General features: G+C 40.1%; 1 protein-coding gene across 2 annotated transcripts in view; it reads right to left on the reverse strand.

Annotated features, from left to right (window-relative positions):
• ABCC4 (ATP binding cassette subfamily C member 4 (PEL blood group)) overlaps positions 1-19,120 on the reverse strand; it is a 134,235-nt gene that overhangs the window by 91,971 nt on the left and 23,144 nt on the right. For both annotated transcript variants that reach the window (XM_081002949.1, XM_081002948.1), the window contains exons 5-13: positions 17,757-17,846; positions 16,264-16,427; positions 12,106-12,231; positions 11,110-11,359; positions 9,269-9,373; positions 7,274-7,363; positions 4,883-5,074; positions 1,555-1,649; positions 630-716 (exon numbers count right to left, since the gene is read on the reverse strand). In XM_081002949.1, the coding sequence (XP_080859075.1) occupies positions 630-716; positions 1,555-1,649; positions 4,883-5,074; positions 7,274-7,363; positions 9,269-9,373; positions 11,110-11,359; positions 12,106-12,231; positions 16,264-16,427; positions 17,757-17,846 (1,199 nt within the window). The remainder of the gene's footprint in view (positions 1-629; positions 717-1,554; positions 1,650-4,882; positions 5,075-7,273; positions 7,364-9,268; positions 9,374-11,109; positions 11,360-12,105; positions 12,232-16,263; positions 16,428-17,756; positions 17,847-19,120) is intronic.

The raw sequence follows: 19,120 nt of genomic DNA on the forward strand, positions 1-19,120 counted from the left end.
TCTTGTAGTTTGGATCCATTGCTCCGTGTCCGCTTCTCTGGAGCAGCAGAAAACAACCTTTCTCCCTCCTCTATGTGACATCCTTTTATATATTTGAACATGGCTATCATATCACCCCTTAACCTCCTCTTCTCCAGGCTAAACATGCCCAGCTCCCTTAGCCGTTCCTCATAAGGCATCGTTTCCAGGCCTTTGACCAATTTGGTTGCCCTCCTCTGGACACGTTCCAGTTTGTCAGTGTCCTTCTTGAACTGTGGTGCCCAGAACTGGACACAGTACTCCAGGTGAGGTCTGACCAGAGCAGAATACAGTGGCACTATTACTTCCCTTGATCTAGATGCTATACTCCTATTGATGAGGCCCAGAAAGTCTCTTAAGACAAGGGGTCGCAAACCTTTTTGAGCCAGTGGACACATTTGGAAATTTGAGAGAGTGCCATGGACGCTGGTCACAAAATGGCTGCCTTGGGGGCGGGCACTCTAAATTTGAGCATTTTCAAAAGCTCCCACATTAAACAACTGCCTTGCGTTTATTTAAAATGAGCAGCAGGAAAGTGAACATTTAGGCATAAGTTGTACTGTGCTACTCTTAACAGAAACAAAATGTAAAGACACTTGGAAGTTACATACTTTTCAAACAAATGCCTGCTAACTTCTGCATCCACGGCGCTCAAGGGATCATCCAAGAGGTAGATTTCTGCATCTTGATACACAGCTCTAAAAACATGTAAAGAAATAGCAGACGGGTCACTACCAAAAGAATTACAATTCCCATCATCCATTGGCTAGGCTGGCTTGGGATGACACGAGTCTAAAGAACATTTGGAAGGCCACAAATTCCGCACTCCAATATTAAAGAAAGGAACAGGAAACGGAAACTCAGTGACCCGAATCTAAATCCTCTCCTTCAACCCACTTGGTTCACCTTGAACCAAAAACTGCTCTTTTTTATATATCTAAATACCTCCCATTATTTCATAAACACAGAGTCCAGAGCAGACATGGCACTGTCCCTCCCCAAACCATGGCTTCAGATTAAGATTTCAGCCTTAGGCACCCATTTCAAACCATGGCCAACAGTTGTGGATAATTGGACTTGTAATTTAACAACATCTGGAGGGCAGAAGGGTCCCTCTCCCTGCCTTAAGCCATGTTTGAAAACATATTAAGAACATGTGTATTTCGGATACAGGAAAAATGCTACGGTGGTTTCCTTTGAAGGCACTTTGGAACTCTCTTCCAGGAAAGGAATGTACAGCTTCTTCCTTGTGTCCTTTTAAGGATAGTTAAAACCTCCCCCTTTAAGAAGGTTTTTAAATCTGTCATACTCTGCTCTGCTGCTTTGTCCTAGGGCTGTTGTGAAATTGATGTTTTATATTGCTCCAAATAGCTGCCTGGTACTGTTTGAAATTTGTGTACATCACCTTAAAGTATATATGAATTAGCAACGTATCAGTTTTTAATTATAACATATAAATGTTAAGGTAGTTGCTATCACCATCCCTCACTTCTAAGCAGAAAAGGGCTATCTTAGTAAATGAAAGTCCCACTTTACCTGGCAAGATTAACTCTGGCTTTTTGTCCCCCACTCAGTGTAGCTCCTCGATCTCCTATCATTGTTAGGTCTCCATCTTCCAGCAGCTCCATATCCTGTTAAAAATAGAAAAGGCGTTACTGCTTGAAATGCAGTAATTTTTACAAACTGTATAGTCACTTGAAAACCCAAGAGCAACAGAACCATTGATGGTCAAGTTATTGCTCAAAGCAGCAGAATCTAGCTAATGAACTGAGAACTGGGCAGAAGGAATTCGAGGGAATTAGCAAAGGAAGTCATCAAGAAATTTAGAGCAACACAAATTCATCAGAAGGAATCCATTAGGCCACACTACTTTCTCCCGCCTCAGTCTTCTCAGCTGTAATATGGGAGCAGTAATAACTAAACTACCTCAGCGGGTTGTCATAAAGATTACTGAGCTAACACAACACACTTTGAACACTCGCCATGCTATGTGGATTCATTATTTGTTCCATTATTAAATTTAAATCACATTGTTACCAAAAAACAGATGGCATGGAACTATGTGCTACCTTTTTAAAATAAAGCTGTCTAATAAAACTTCCTAGTCTACTTGACGCTTCAACACGTATTAAAACAAAATTATTGTTGCATAGCAGTCCACATAATGGGTAGATTAAGGATCCTATTACTCAAATTAAAACAGCTCAACTGCAGGGTTAAATAATACATCCAATGCCTTGCATCAAAATTTTAAAAAATTGCTATGCTCATTCATGAAAGAGCTTTGGATAAAAGCCAATGTACATCACACAGTTTACTAAGCTTCAAATGTTGTGAGAGATTTTTCTCCCCTTTCAAGAAATGTGTTTTATATCCTTTATAAACACCACAGAACCTGAATCTGAATTTTAGAAGGTGATGAATGTTTTAATACTGCCACGCAAGATTAGAAAAAGGTATCAACTGTGTTTAAAGAAAAACAAGCGTGATTTGCAAAAGCTTTTAAACTGTCTGCTTTCCCCGCTATCTTTCCACTGATAGCAGCATCATAACACACCATATATTGGATCCACTGCATAATACTTCTCAAGCTGCCAAGCAAAATACATGTCTCTTAGCTAATCTGGTTCAGTGTCCCCTTCTACATCACACCTGCCAAATCAAAGAAAAGGGTCTTCTCAGAGCTGAAATGCTCTGAAGCATTCTCTCGTTTTAGATGCCACCCTAAGGAGCCAACAGCACTATTTCGCGGCTGTAATAATAATAATAATAATAACCTTTGCCGTTCCAAATTTCACTCCTATAATCAGGACAGTGTGAAAGATCTCCTCACTTACATTATTTTCTCTTAGGGTTTTCTTGTTTAAATAGCAAACAGAGATGACTTTAAAAGCTGTTCTAGCATATATACTGTAACCAAACTTAAAGTATGATCAGCCATCAATTAAGGTAAAGGTAAAAAAAGGACCCCTGGGTGGTTAAGTCCAGTCAAAGGCGACTATGGGGTTGTGGTGCTCATCTCACTTTCAGGCCGAGGAAGCTGGCGTTTAGCCACAGAGAGCTTTCTGGGTCATGTGGCCAGCATGACTAAACCACTTCTAGCACAACAGGACACCGTGACAGAAACCAGAGCACACGGAAACACCGTTTACCTTCCCGCTGCAGCAGTACCTATTTATCTACTTGCACTGGCATGCTTTTGCACTGCTAGGTTGGAAGAAGCTGGGACAGAGCAACGGGAGCTCACTCCATCAGGGGGATTCGAACCGCCAACCTTCTGATCAACAAGCCCAAGAGGCTCAGTGGTTTAGACCACACTACCACCCTCATCCCTTAAAGTATGATCAGCCATCCATTAATGAGAACTTACTGAAAACACAGAGGTATTTATGTGCCAATACCAAAATTACTTTTTCCTGCCGCAGCAGGTTCAGTAATGTCAAGCAAATTGCTACTGATAATTTTACTTGTAAATGTTCCCTTGGGAGGAAAGGCGGGATATTTGTTATTACTGCTATTGATATTAAAGTGATGCAGTTTTTTAATGTAATAATCCAGAGCTTTGCATTTGTCTTAGACATGTAACCAATTTGAAGATCTTGAGGCTGGTAACACTGGTGAGTGTATATGACATGCCTCCAAAAGTTTTTAAAAACCTAACAAGTGATAAAACCCCATACTAAACTAGCATTAAAATATCTGGAATGCTAATTCATTAGCAGGCAGTTTCAATCGGTAGGTATTTTTTTGGCTATGTTAACTAACCTTTATGCAGTTTTTAAAAATATTAGCTATTTAAAGAGGTCTATGAGCTGCAAAAAGTTTACACCTGCACCATTGCATTTCTCCTGTCTTCCCCCCAAATATGTTCTGGGACTTCCTTAACCCTCTGAAGCAGATTTAGATCAGGGCAAGCACAGGAAGGGGAAATCCCACTGCAGGAGCAGATGTCCTTGCACCAACAAAACTTCGCGGGAGACAACCCTCACTGCTAATTATTCATTAAATGCATTTTGAATGGTCACTTGCACAGAGTGAAGTTTTTCAAAAAAAGCTTCCATGGGGAGGACTGTCAGTTTAAATTTCTTAGTGCAGAAAGTATTGATCTGATGTGTAGAGAACTTTCCTATTCTGATTAGTTCAGGAGGATTCTGGAAGCTTCTCTGTGTGAAAGAAACAATCAGAAGGTTCATGATGTTTGGGTTATTCCTTCAGAGAAGCTGAGAACAGCTAGTTTAAATTGATTCTCTTATCTCTTTTCTGTTAAGGTCATGCTGACGATAAAAGCAGGGCCAGAAGGAGCCCGGGTTTCACTTTCACTTTCTTTCTCTCTTCCTCCTGGTGTGGTGTTCTGTACATAGTATACAGTGGTACCTTGGGTTACATATGCTTCAGGTTACAGACTCTGCTAACCCAGAAATAGTGCTTCAGGTTAAGCACTTTGCTTCAGGATGAGAACAGAAATCGTGCTCCAGCGGCGCGCAGCTGCAGGAGGCCCCATTAGCTAAAGTGCTGCTTCAGGTTAAGAACAGTTTCAGGTTAAGTACGGACCTCCGGAACGAATTAAGTACTTAACCTGAGGTACCACTGTACATAGTGTTAAGGTTTAGACTTAAGTTATTGTAAGTAAAAATTAAGTCTGCTGCAACTGGATTTCTTATGGACAGTGCCAATCCTGAATGTATTGGATTTATGACCACTATGCTCATTTGCCTTCAGAAGCAGTAAAGCTCTGCTGGATGAAATATTTAATTGCCTCCTGTCTATTTTTTGGGAATCCCGCAATGTGTTTTACTCTGCTAACTATACGTCTGAGTTCTGCTCCGGATCAATATTGAGTAGAATTTCAATGACAAGGACTTACTTTCTTGAGAGCACAAACTCGGAGAACCTTTTCGTATTTTTCTTTGTGGTATTCTTTTCCGAAGAGGATGTTACTTCTTACGGTTCCAGAAAACACCCACGGCTGCTGAGAAACATACGCTATTCTCCCTCGAACATCTGTGAAACCTTTGGCTGCAGACAGTTCCCCAAGGACAGCGCTCAAGAGTGAAGACTGAAAGCGTTGGGGAGAAAAAATAATTAAAGTTAAGGTTTTCGGTGGGTGCAGGAAAAAATGTGTACATGCAAATCCACTCACCTCCTGCAACCCTTATTACACGAGCCAACATAATGCTTTTAGCTATTGTCAAGCAACTGGGAGAGGAGCTCAATTGCTCCCTCACCTTATCTTCCTGCACCTATTTTTACCAGGGTGAAGACTTAATAAACAGCACCAGACATAACTATAGCTAACACCAGTGCTATTTTTCTAGAAAAAGGCTACTGGAACTCACTATGAATGCCTCTTATAATGGCAATGGCGCCCACCTGAGAGGTGTCGGAACTGGGTTCCGGTAAGTTCCAGATGAAAAAAGCCCTGGCTAAACCTAACCACGGGGGACATGGGTGGCGCTGTGGGTTAAACCACTGAGCCTAGGGCTTGCCGATCAGAAGGTCGGCGGTTCAAATCCCCACGACGGGGCAAGCTCCCGTTGCTCGGTCCCTGCTCCTGCCAACCTAGCAGTTCGAAAGCACGAAGTGCAAGTAGATAAATAGGTACCGCTCTGGTGGGAAGGTAAACGGCGTTTCTGTGCACTGCTCTGGTTTGCCAGAAGCGGCTTAGTCATGCTGGCCACATGACCCGGAAGCTGAACACCGGCTCCCTCGGCCAATAAAGCGAGATGAGCGCCAGAACCCCAGAGTCGGTCACAACTGGACCTAATGGTTAGAGGTCCATTTACCTTACCTTGCAAAGTATAAGAGACACAGTTAGAGCTGGATACACAAAGCAACCCTAAATCTTGGCACAGTTTTTCTCTAGCAAAGCTTTTTTGGGGATTGTATGACTGCAAAACAATCTGCTTTAGTTGCAGAGGTGCAGATCTCTCGTTATACTGCAGCAGCAGTACAGATTGGGCTGTCACGCAATGCAAGAGTTTGGAATACCTGAGTAATGTATTTCATTCATTTATTCGGGTCTACATCCTTCAGTTCATTGGTGTGATCCTCAGCCACACACTTATTAAGCCGAAATAGCCATGTGCTCTATGATTCCTTTCTCCCCCTCTGGGCATGCTGCGACTGAAGACTTCCTAGGTTAAGTAACCATAGTCTCTTGTTAAGTCTAAACTGGGAAACAGTGGTTACTAGGATCAGAACAAACCATAATAACCCCCCAAAAAACATCTTCCGAACCATTGCTTCAGATCCTACTAACCACAGTTACCAGGAAGGAGGGGACCAGGCACATGGGCAAAACGCTCATGTCTATCTCGACTTAGTTCTTCTTCTTTGGAGATCACTCATAGCCAAGTAAGATTGTCTTCCATAAACGTGGTTTTAACAGTGAGCCCGTAAGTGACTGTGAAGGCCAATTTTGGATCCACACATCCTTCCACAGTGGGGACATAGGTTTCTAGGCAGTAGTTGATCACGGTGAGGGTATGCCAAGCGTGCCTTCCTCTTAGCACGTTTCTTCCTTTCTTCCTGAACTCAAGCGTCTTCAAACCCCATGACTCCTTTGGTCACGGCTGTTCTCCAAGTGGAGTACTCGCAGGCCAGTGTTTCCCAGTTGTCGGTGTTTATACTATTTATTTATTTTTTAGATTTGCCTTGAGAGAGTCTTTCAACCTCTTCTGTTGATCACCAGCATTACACTTTCCATTTTTAAGTTCGGAATAGAGTAGTTGCTTTGGAAGACAATAATCAGGCATCCGCACAACATGACCAGTCCAATGAAGTTGACATTGAAGAATCATTGCTTCGATACTAGTGATCTCTGCGTCTTCCAGTACACTCGCATTAGTTTGCCTGTCTTCCCAGGTGATGTCTATCTCCACTTAGTTAACCTAGACGTGAATGCCCAAATCTGGGCACACACTCTTTGTTTAGAAGCAAACTGGGAAGCATTTTTAGCACTTATGACAGATATATGCATGTTCTATTTTTTATTAAATTTCCATATCGCCCTTCATTCAAAGATCACAGGGTGGTTTACAATATGAAAACACAAAAGTACATGCCATAATAACAGACAAAAATAATACCTGCGTCCATGGATTGAAGCCTTAGGACATCACAGCTCTTGCAATTTGCAACATCTTTAAAACCTATTTTGACCACCTTCCACCTGCCTCAAAATTAAAAGACTGGATGGTTTGTGAACAACTTAACAGTAATTCTTAGCAGTGTAAAAATCTGAGTTATGACTTACTTTTCCTGCTCCTACAGGACCAATCACAATTAGTAATTCTCCCGGTCTGACAGTAATTGAAATGTTTTGAAGTGTCGGCAATTCCAGAGCCTATACATTAACAAAAGAACAATTAATAAAAAATTCTGACAGGTATTAGAATCAGAAAAGTCTGCAGTCCCAATAAAATATACAGTGGTACCTCAGGTTAAGTACTTAATTCCTTCCGGAGGTCCATATTTAACCTGAAAGTGTTCTTAACCTGAAGCACCACTTTAGCTAATGGGACCTTCTGCTGCTGTCGCGCCGCTGGAGCACGATTTCTGTTCTCATCCTGAAGCAAAGTTCTTAACCTGAAGCACTATTTCTGGGTTAGCGGAGTCTGTAACCTGAAGCGTATGTAACCTGAGGTACCACTGTATCTGGAAACAGGGTTCAATGAAAGTAATAGTATTTGTTTCAAAGTAAATAGGTTAAGAATCAGGGTGGAAACTTCAAGCGATTTATAATTACATCTATATTCTCTCAGCATTGTTTCAGAGTGAAACCTGTCCACATGTTTTCTAGACCATAGCTCAGTGCCATCTTTCCTTCTATTTGTTTCTTGAAATACAAAAATACTATCCAATGAGATCATTCAATAAGATTTCAAGATTCAATTATACATATATATATATATATATATGCATGCATGTGTGTGTGTATATATATAAACTTCGTATTAATGTAACATCTTTATATGTAACTGTGTCTTTTTGTAATATTTTGTTTACGCTGTTGTCGCTTCAGTTTCCTGTACACCGCTTAGAGATATTTTTAATATATTAAGCGGTATAGAAATAAAATAAGCAATCAATAATCAATAAAAAAATGGAAACCAAGTCTCCACTAAAACCCAAGCCTCAGCTCACATACCTGTGTTCTAAAAACTTTAATACTGATACATTTTGAACTTTGGGAGGTTTGAATTTTGAAGGAAGATCCCTTTTGAAATATTATTTATAAAGCCCCACAAGGTGGCAGCATCAGCCCATTATTAACACACACTCATTCACAACACGCAAACCATCCCGCCACATCCTTTGTGACCATGATATCGCCTTCGTTGTACTGCACTTTCACTCAACAGAAAATCTGATTCAAACATAACACTGTGTTTCAGAAGGTAGCTATTGAATAGAAAGAATACAGAGAACGCAATTTGAGATAGCAAGATAACATATGCTTGGTGAAATGGGGCCTACTGAATGATTACAGAATGTTAAGGAGAACTTCAAGAGTTCATAAAATTGAGTAAGTGCACAAGTGAATCTCTGTATACCAAATGAGGCGCCTTTGTTGTATTATTTTCAGTACCTGCTTAAAACATTTTTGTTAAGGAAAGCCTTTCCAGGCACGAAGACATCCAAGTGTTTTAATATTTTTTATTTATTGCTGAATTTAATTGATTTTCAACGTTTTAACTACTTGCCTTTAAACTGTTATTATAGATAACTTTAATATTTCTTTTAAACGGATTAGAGATCTTGTTACAATCGAACAGTGGATGTGCTGGACCAATGTTTAGGCTCGGGACTGGACTGGAAGTGAAAACAGGCTGGAGCCTAAGTCTGTTCAACTCGATCATGCAATCTGGAAACCATTTAAGCCGGCAATAAAGGCAGTAAAATTTAAAAAAAAAACACTATTTTAAAGGCTTGTTTTCCCTCTGCCAGGCTTAGGGTGTCTCAGCCGGCAGTAGCCTTGCTGCTGAACAGGGTTTGGATTTGGTGTAACTTTATGCTGTCTTAATTTACACCAGCTTCTGATGTAGAAGATTGCTTCCCTGCCTCTGCCCCCCCCCCAAAAAAAACCTACAACAACTCGCCAAATTGGCTCCCCGTTGCCACTTACAGCTTAAATCAATGATAAAAAGAGAATTCAACAACATTCAGCTGTAGAAGAAGTGTACTTCTGGGATTAAATCTAACTCCTTCCTATTTTGCTGTTTCAAAGTGAGGGGGGAAATGATATTACCTTGTCCCAGTAACAGGTCAAATCCTGCACATGAAGGAGTGTATTTTCACTGCCAGTTTTGAGTTGCGGGCTGACCTCAGAAATCTCATCAAGGATCAAAAAGTTCTGCACCAACGGGGGCGGGGGGAAAGCACAAAGACTTCTTTGAGCACAAAGCAGAACCGCATAGTGAAAATAACCCAGAATTTCCTTGTGAATCACAAGGTTACATAGCCACATTCAGAAACTATAAATGGCGCTAACTGGTAAACAGCTTCAGGTCAGGAAAACTGAGAACCCACCACCTCCTTGTGAACATACAGGAAGAGCAGCCTTCAAACACACCTGAAAAGTTAAATCACTGTCTAAGAAATTATAGTTTAAAGTTAGCATATTTAATTCTAAATCCACCCTGGAAAACTACACTTTCATTCTACAAATCATGCAAAGTAGGGGTGACCCCCCCCCCACAAAAAAATTAATAATGAGAACTAGATCAATAGCTGACCCAAGGCTGCTTCAAAGGTAAATTTTAAAATGAAGCAGAACATAGCAGAGACTCAGAGGTCTGACAGCCAGGTAAGCGTTGCTTCCCCCAGTGGTGCCCACCAACTGTATGGATGGGAAACTTATGATCCACAAACCATCTAACTTCACCCATGAGGTCAAACCACAAGTCAGATGACTTTACTTGTGAAGTCAGCTGATGTGGAGGACACGGTTCAATTCTACATTGCTTGTGGATGCCTGCTCCTAGCGAGGAACAGGTACCCCCAGCCAGAAAACAGAATTTAACCCTTGCTCAATGGCTGATTTTGTTGTTGATTAGTCGTGTCCGACTCTTCGTGACCCCATGGACCAGAGCAAGCCAGGCACTCCTGTCTTCCACTGCCTCCCGCAGTTTGGTCAAATTTAAATGGCTGATTTAACAGAGGTTAAATCTTCCTTGGTTTAGCTGCCACATACCAATAAACAGACACTCACAGCCAAAGCAAGCTCCTTTTTCCTCCAAGTTTGGAAAATGCAGACTTATTTTTCTTCTCTCCCTGCCACCATAGGGAGGGGAGAAATAAGTGCTATGTGAGCCCTGCGCCTAGCACTTCTCAAAGCATCCCTTGTGCTGTAGTTCCCAAGCACCTGACAGCCAGCCAGCTGGCTGGTACTTGACCAGCGAGCAGCACAACGCAATCGCTTGTTGCCACAGCAATATTGTGAGATTGGCAGGTGCGTGGCCCTATCAAATTTGGTAGGCTGATCCTGACAAATAAATTGGCAAGAAATGCTGACAAAATGTTTGTGTGCTTCCTCTAAGAGGCCACAAAGGACTAACATCTTCTTCTTTGACGATCACTTGTAGCCAAGGAAGATTGTCTTCCATCAACACGGTTTTAACAGTGAGTCCGTAAGTGACTGTAGAGGCCAATTCTGGGTCCACACGTCCTTCCACAGTGGGGACACAGGTTTCTGGGCAGAAGTTGGTCGTGGTGAGGGTTAGCCAAGTGTGCCTTTCTCTTAGCATGTTTCTCCCTTTCGTCTTGAGTTTGAGCATCTTCAAACCCATGACACCTTTGGTAAAGGCTGTTCTCCAATTGGAGCGCTCCCAGGCCAGTGTTTCCCAGTTGTCAGTGTTTATACTACATTTTTTTAGATTTGCCTTGAGAGAGTCTTTGAACCTCTTTTGTTGACCACCAGCAGTACTCTTCCCATTTAAAAGTTCGGAATAGAGTAGTTGCTCTCACAAAAGGCTAACATAGATACAGGAAGGAGACTTGCAAAAAAAAGTGGACTGGCAGTTTTGTGGATTTGTAATGCTGCAATTAAACATATCCAGAGAACATCCGCTTTTGTTTCTTAGACAATACCTTGATTCGTCGAATGCTGACCATTGCTTCCGATGCTCTCTCAACAGCCGCAGGGAAGAAGAGAGTAACTGTCAGTCTCACGGCACCATAGAGAGACACCGCAACGAACACCCGACTTGCGGAGATCTGATTGCCCAGCAACACGTAAGTCATGAACGTCATAAACACGGTGATTTTGCTGGCAACGAAGAAAGATGCCAGGTTCATTCCCCGAAGGTAAGAACTCTTGAGAACCTTGGAGATCTCCTTCCTGAAAATAATAATAGTTATAATAACAGAGTCGATTAATAAGTATTTATTTTCATGGCACATAACAATACATTCAATGCACAAAGAGATCTTCTGAGACATACGTATTTTAAACACACACCACGATAAATCAATCTAGAGAGAAGTGCATTCGAAGTCCTTTTGTTCTTCTAATCGCATTTAGTAATAAACAAGAGAGGAGAAAGATCATAGCAGGAGCATGATTTCATTTCCTGTGGTTGGATTTATAGATATCTCTAATTTTAAAAACAAAAACAAAAAAGGTTAAAAAAGAGGGACTGGAGCCTCAGGATCCCTACAATTCTATGAAAATACCTGATAGCTTATACAATATATAGGATTGCTCTTTTGGAGCACATTTTTGAGGTCTCAGGGTATGACAAATTGAAAATATGCTGTGTCCCGCTTTGTACTTCTCTCAGGTTTTAAAGACGGCGATATGTTTAAGTTACCGCATATGGCAACAGTAATTATTATTACATCACCACTACTTACAGAAATATATGTTACCATTGCATAAGCAAGAAAGAAACAGGCTATTCAGGCACATCGAGATAATTGTTTTACGTCCTCCAAAAAAAATTATTGGAATCTTTTCTTGAGACATGGAAGAAGACATACCATTAAACTCCTATATAGCTGTTTTTTAAAAAAACAAAAAAACTAAGCAAACCAGAAGCTGGCAAGGCTGCCTGTCCATAACTTTGGATAAGCGTTCAACATTACCTTCTCATGTTGTTCACAAGATCAGCGAATGACTTTTCCCAAGCATACATCTTAATTATCCGCATTCCACTGATGACTTCATTCATGGTCCTGATCCTTATATCTGTGAAGGCTGCTGTTCTGCTCCTGCAATTTCAAGAGGAAGCTATTAAAGTTGCAATCAAACCATTTGTAGCTTTTGGTTTTTGTCTTTTTAAAAAAACATCCTCTAGGATATATATATATATATGGGCCCCAAAATGGTTAATGGTTATTCCGCAGACATCCATAGGTTATTTCCAAGCGGAAAGAATGTACGAATGCTAATGAATAACTGTTTAGTGAACTGTTTACCTAAGATTAGAGAACCATTTAAGCTTCTGACGCTGTTCCAATAGACCTATGGGTGACCTTGAGCCAGTCACTCAAACCAACCTATATCACAAGGTCGTTGTGGGAATTAAATTAGGATGGAAAAGAACCTGGGCTTTTTTTAGCCAGAACTTGCAGGAACTCTGTTCTGGCACATCTCAAGTGTGTGCCACTGCCATGATAAGCAAAGGTATTCATAGTAAGTTCTGGTGCCTCTTTTTCTGGAAAAGTAGCACAGGAGAGAACCACAAAAGCCATTTTGAGCTCCATGGAGGGAAAGGTGGGATATAAATGATATACATTGAATGAATGAATGAGGGAAAGTTTTTTTCGGCTATCCAGGGCTTTTTTTCCAGTCAGAACTCAGTTCGGGCACCTCTCAGGCGGGCGCCATTGCCATCCTTTCTGAAGCAGCTTAAAGGTTGACAGCAAAGTGCACAAATACTCCCATTCCCTTGGAATTTTTAAAAAATCTGAATTGTGTGATGCATTCCTCCAATCCAAAGACATTTACAAAAATGCATATATTAGGAGGCAGCGTGCATAAAGATGAACATATTAGTGAAATGACATTAAAAATCCATTTGATTAGAGGAAATTGCTCGCAGAGAAATGTATACATTATTCAAAGCTGAATATAAAAAGCTGCGTATCAGGAGAAATTCATACTGAAAGGCTGAGGAATTTTCATGAGGGTTTTTTAATTGAATCGTTTTTGTTTTGATTGTGTATTATCAGTGATTTTATATTGTGATTTTGTCCTGTGAACCACCCTGAGAACTGCGGGTATAGGGTGGTATACTAAAAAAATAAAAATAAAAAACATTAATTCTTCAAGAACCTCCCCACAGTGGAGTTGGTGGCAGATGGCTTTGAGAAGAGGCAGGACAAGGCAGCTAAAACCGGGTCAGGTACTTGGCGTTATCGCTGTCTGCCATCCTCATTCTTCCGGAAAACTCCCCATGGGGAAGTTGGTGGACATAATATTATGTTGGACATAATATTATGTTTGCTGACTGGGAACAGTTATGGACCACAGGTATGAAGTTTACGGCATGTAATGCCCTAAGAGAGAATATTATGAAAATGATATACAGGTGGTACATAACCCCAGTCAAGCTTGCAAAAATCTACCATTTGCCCGATAATAAATGTTGGAAATGTAAAGAAACTGAAGGCACATTCTTTCACCTTTGGTGGACGTGCCCAAGGATTAAGGTTTTCTGGGAGATGATTTATAATGAATTAAAAAAGGTATTTAAATATACCTTCTTGAAGAAACCAGAGGCCTTTCTCCTGGGCATAGTCGACCAATCGGTGTTAAAGAAGGACAGAACTTTCTTTATGTATGCTACAACAGCAGCAAGAATACTTATTGCAAAGCATTGGAAGACACAAGATCTACCCACACTGGAGGAATGGCAGATGAAAATGATGGACTATATGGAATTGGCGGAAATGACTGGCAGAATCCGTGACCAGGGAGAAGAGTCGGTGGAAGAAGATTGAAAGAAATTTAAAGACTACTTACAGAAATATTGCAAAATTAATGAATGTTAGAATGATGACGGATTGAAGTTAAGCAGTTTCTAGCGGTAATGGTATAAAAGAATATGGAAAAATTGGTTTTTAATATCTAAAAATTTAATGTTATAATATATCAGGATTAAAGATCAGGACTAAAAAAGAGGGAAAGGAATCGCTGGACTAATAAACTGAATTGGAATACAAAAGAGGGAGGTATGAGGAGGTCTGGGAAACAAGTAAATGTAAAAGAAGTGATGAAAAGATGGAATTGTTTTTAGTTGGTTTTTCTTTTTGTATTTTGTATTTTTTCTTTTTACTGTTAATTTTCTTTTTAATGTAATCTTTTCCTTTTGAAATTTTAATAAATATCATTTAAAAAAAAAAGGGGGGGAAGTTGGTGGCAAGCCGTGGGTTGTGGATCCACACTGAGGGAATCTTGCCCGAGACGCAAAGACAAGAAGGTGAACAAGGTCCACCAGGAGCAACCATTCTTTCTTCTCAGATATTTTCCTGGTCCTTGCCTCCATAGTCCTCTCCCCTTCTGTCCTCTCAAAGTACAGAACTTCACTTTCCCCTATTGGCATGAATATGCTGGCTGCATTTGTAGAAGGAAGTAAAAGATACCCTCAGGGACACCATGAGGGCAGGGCCCAAATTTATTTCCTCAAAACCATTATGAGTCAGCCCTGCTCCTTTCTGCAATCTAGAATAACCTTTATATACCTAAAGGCTTAATATTACACAACTCTGGAATTCCCTCTGCAACAAGGAAACCTCACAGGGTTTTAAGAAGCCCGGCAAAAAAAAATCACATTTTTTTTGTAGACTGACATTTGGCTGAAAAAATGCTGGACCCAAGAAAAATCCCTCACTCAGTCATAATGTTCACTGAAGTTGCCTTGGCGAAGTTCCATGCCTACCTCATGGAACTGTTGGAGGGATAAAACTGAGAATCTAAATACATACTGCCCAAACCTTAAAACGCAATTGTATGCAATTTGGGTTATAAATGTTGCTGTTGGGTGAGTGGGAAGTCACTAGTTTTGTTGAATTGAAGGAACGTCTCCACCCATCGTTCAGCCTGGACACCGAGGTCCAGCAGCAAGGGCCTTTTGGCGGTTCCTTCACTGCGAGAAGTGAGGTGACAGGGAACCAGGCAGAGGGCCTTCTCAGTAGTGGCACCTGCCCTGTGGAACACCCTCCCATCAGATATCAAGGAGATAAACAACTACCTGACTTTTAGATGACATCTGAAGGCAGCCCTGTTTAGGGAAGTTTTTAATGTTTGATGTTTTATCACATTAATTAATTAATTAATTAATTAATAATAATAATAATAATAATATTCTATTGGGAACCACCCAGAGTGGCTGGGGAAATCCAGCCAGGTGAGTGGGGTGTATATATATATATATATATATATATATATATATATATATATATATATAAAATAATAATAATAGTTGGTCTTACCACTGAGCAATTTGTCTTTTCAAAACCTCAACAAATGCAGTAACTGAGAATTTGCCACATTTTTTCTTTAATGCCTTTTAAAGCAGACACGTCAACCAAAAGAGAATGCAATGGCAGAGCATGTCATTTTAGGCGGTCAAAGCTCAAGTTTGCAAATTTCTTCCGTAAGCGGTCTTAAAAACGTGGTTTTGGGTGTGAGGGAATTCAAACCTGCTATTATTTTTGCGATCGGACAGTATTTAGTTTGGTAAATCTATGTTTGATTTTAAAAGCACATACGCTGCTCTTGGAAAAACCAGAGAATGTTTAGTTTACCTTTTGAAAATACTGGGTAATGCTAAATAAATAAATAAATAAATAAATAAAGTAGAATATAACTGCAAGTACTTGGGCAATCACTGATTTCTGTGCAATTTTACAAACAGTTTACTTACCGAATAAAACTAAAATATATTAATTTAACCAAACTATTTTTTAGCACCCCTCATTTCTTGAATTTAAAAGTTGAAAATTTCAACCCGCCCTAATGCAATAGGTTCCTTACTCTTGATTGCCCAAGCAAATAGTTCAAAAACAAGATGTCATGAAGATTAAAACAAAAAACAAAAACCTGTATCATACAAGCAAGGACTTCCGGTGCTTTCTGTTCTTTCCACTGAATGAACACACTCCTTTTTTCCAATACTTTATGTAAAAATGTGCACATAACAAAATACAAACCAAAACAAAAATGAGGTTGGCAGGTTTATTTCTAGGGATCTTTTAAACATTCTGAAACAAAAATCACGAGACGCCAAACGCTTTTACCTCAGCGATGAGAACAGCCTCCCAAGGCAGCTTTGCAGAGGAAGCAGAATAATTAAAACAGCCATTCCCGCAAGACATGAGGGGCCAATTTCAAGCCAAAGAAGCGCCGTTACTGCTATCGCTTGAAGGGGTCCGGCCCATAAGAAGTGCAAAAAAATAGTCACCTGCAGAAACAGAAACACACAACTTTACTGAAAGCAGCTATTAGAACCGAGAGTGTGACAGTTGCAGGTGTATTTCACATATTTTAGCAGCAATGGCAAATTCAGGTTCAGAGATGCCTGTGACCAGTGTTTTTTTCTGGGGGGGCGCAGGGGTACGTATACCCCTAAACATTCTGTGAATCTTTGTACTTTTGTCCGTTTACTGCATTTATTTTTCCTGATTTGAACTATAAAATGGTAATATTCTTGAACCAAAATGAGAGTACCCCTAAACATTCTTTTTAGAAAAAAAGTACTATCTGTGTGACTCATGGATAAATTTCTACACGAACGAGAAATATACATGTAGATGGGGCTGAAAGAAAACAAAGCCACTTCTAGTTCGCACGCAGATATTTGCAGGTCCACCTGAACCAAGGATGGAAAAATTCTGGAGGCAGCAGTTTGTGTGTGCTTGTATGCGAACTAGCCTGCAGGCAAACAATTATTTCAATCATCTTCAACAACAGCTTTATTGTACTAGCCTTGACAATTTACAGATAAAATTTCCATTACATAATGTTACAAAACAAAATCCACCGCAAAGAATCTTTCCATCTTTGAATTTTTTTATGTAGAATTTTAAATCAGAAGAGAAAAACATTACTTTCCCCAAACAATTTAAAAGGAAGTCAATGTGACAGGAACATATCTATGTCTTTCAAATTCATTATAAATTCAATTTTATTATGTATTTTGTGGTTTTATATCTTGATTTTATTCTGTGAACAGCCCTGAGACCCCCAGGTATAGAGCGGTATATAAATTCAATAAATAATAAATAACAATAATAACTGAAAGGAAAAAAAGAGTGCTTCCTCCAGATGGATGTTTGTTCTGATTTAGCACCATGGGTAACGAACAGGACAAGGAGAAAACCTTTTGGACCCATGCTTTCTATTATTATTATTATTATTATTATTATTATTATCATCATCATCATCATTTTCAAAAACAGGAACAGAGAGCATATTTAAATATGGACCCATGCTTTCTAGGCATGGCGCAAACAGAAGTGTGGACAAGCCCTCACTGTGAGCCCTTTTTCAGAAGAGAGTTCACCATATAAAAGAACAAGGTGCTAAAAGCACCCCTAGAGTTGGGTGCTCAATACTGTCATGACACTGGGTGCTTCAGGTTAAATCGTGATGGGTGGTTTACTGTGAACATGCCAATGACTCCCGATTCACTAATCCCTCCTAGAGTATGGAAGAAATAAAGCTGGTTGTGGCTTGTTTCCCCCGAAGCAAACCACTATCTGAATTCCACGCTATCAATACTGGGCCTTACCTGATCAAATTTATTCACATCATTTGATAGAAGATTTACAATCTGGCCCGTTGTAGTCTTTGTCATGGCTGCATTGCTCAGACGAAGTGCCTAGAGAGAAAGAGAGAGAGAGAAAGAGAGAAAGAGAGAGAAGTCTAATTTCTCTAGTTGCATTGTAGGGTATTTTGTTCACAGTATTTTCCAGACTTGGTTCTGTTTGCAGGCTCCCCACAGATATCTTGTTGGTAACCCCGAGAATACTGAACTAGATGAAGCTCTGGCTTATCAAGCAAGCTCTTTTGTCCTTATAAACCGCCAAAATAGGCTCCTAAGTGGTTTACAGGTTTAAAGACCAATTGCACAGGTATTATAAACATCCATAATTTAAATAAGCCACAAAACAATCCCATTAAAACGTGAGACACAGGTCGAAAGATTAAGAGAATGCCTGTGTAAACAGGTGTATCTTCAAAACATACATGGGCGATAAGTTCCTGCATTAGAAGAACGTAACTGTTGAAGGTTTCTACTGTTATGAAAGGATTTCTGTGGGATTTGTTTTAGAGAAAGTAAAGGACTGGGAATGAAGCCAGCTTCTCTTCCTGCACCTCTCACATGACAATACTGGCAACATTTGAAGCACAGAGCTTCTTATTGTGCATATCTATGCTGTATGTAGCGCATTGTCGGGACCTTCTACTGAGGAACACCTTGTACTCAATAGTCCTTGACTTCCAGGCCAACTATGGAAGCCAATCTGTGTACACAATTCACTGTGTCCAGATCCTGGTCTTTTGAGGTTTCTAAGCAAAACACCACCAAACAGTGATGTGCTTTATAAATCAGCATCATTCCTCCAACACACCCTGTCAACATTACTTTTTCCAAACAATCTGAAAGTGAGGCAACATGACTCACAAGGACAAGCCTATATCTTACAAATGACGCACCATAAACTACCCTGATCTCATCATTATCCAAAAGTTGTTTTTCAAAACTAAAACCGATTCCAACCTCAAACGACACATAACAATGCCTCTCACATGTCACTTTAAACCATGGTCAAGATTAACCATGGTTTAATGGTGAGCACACAGTGTGCTGGTGGAAGTGGAGAAAATTGCAACCACTTTACTCCCCACAAACACCCCCCCCCATACACAGTTTGACAAAGACCCATGCTTAGTGTGTTCCAGGACTTCTGCAATGTGGGAAGATCAAATAGAAAAAATAAAAATAAAGAGATAAGAGCACAACACAAGCCCATTTGTCTTTTCCCCACCAAACTGGTTTTTACTCTCCACAAGCAGCGTTTGATGTAAAGGCTATTTTATTATTTTATTAAATCCCATAACAGACTTGAGTTATCTCATCTGGAACAGCAA

The sequence above is a fragment of the Podarcis pityusensis genome, assembly GCF_964106645.2.
Source record: "Podarcis pityusensis genome assembly, chromosome: 4".
Lineage (NCBI taxonomy): Eukaryota > Metazoa > Chordata > Lepidosauria > Squamata > Lacertidae > Podarcis > Podarcis pityusensis.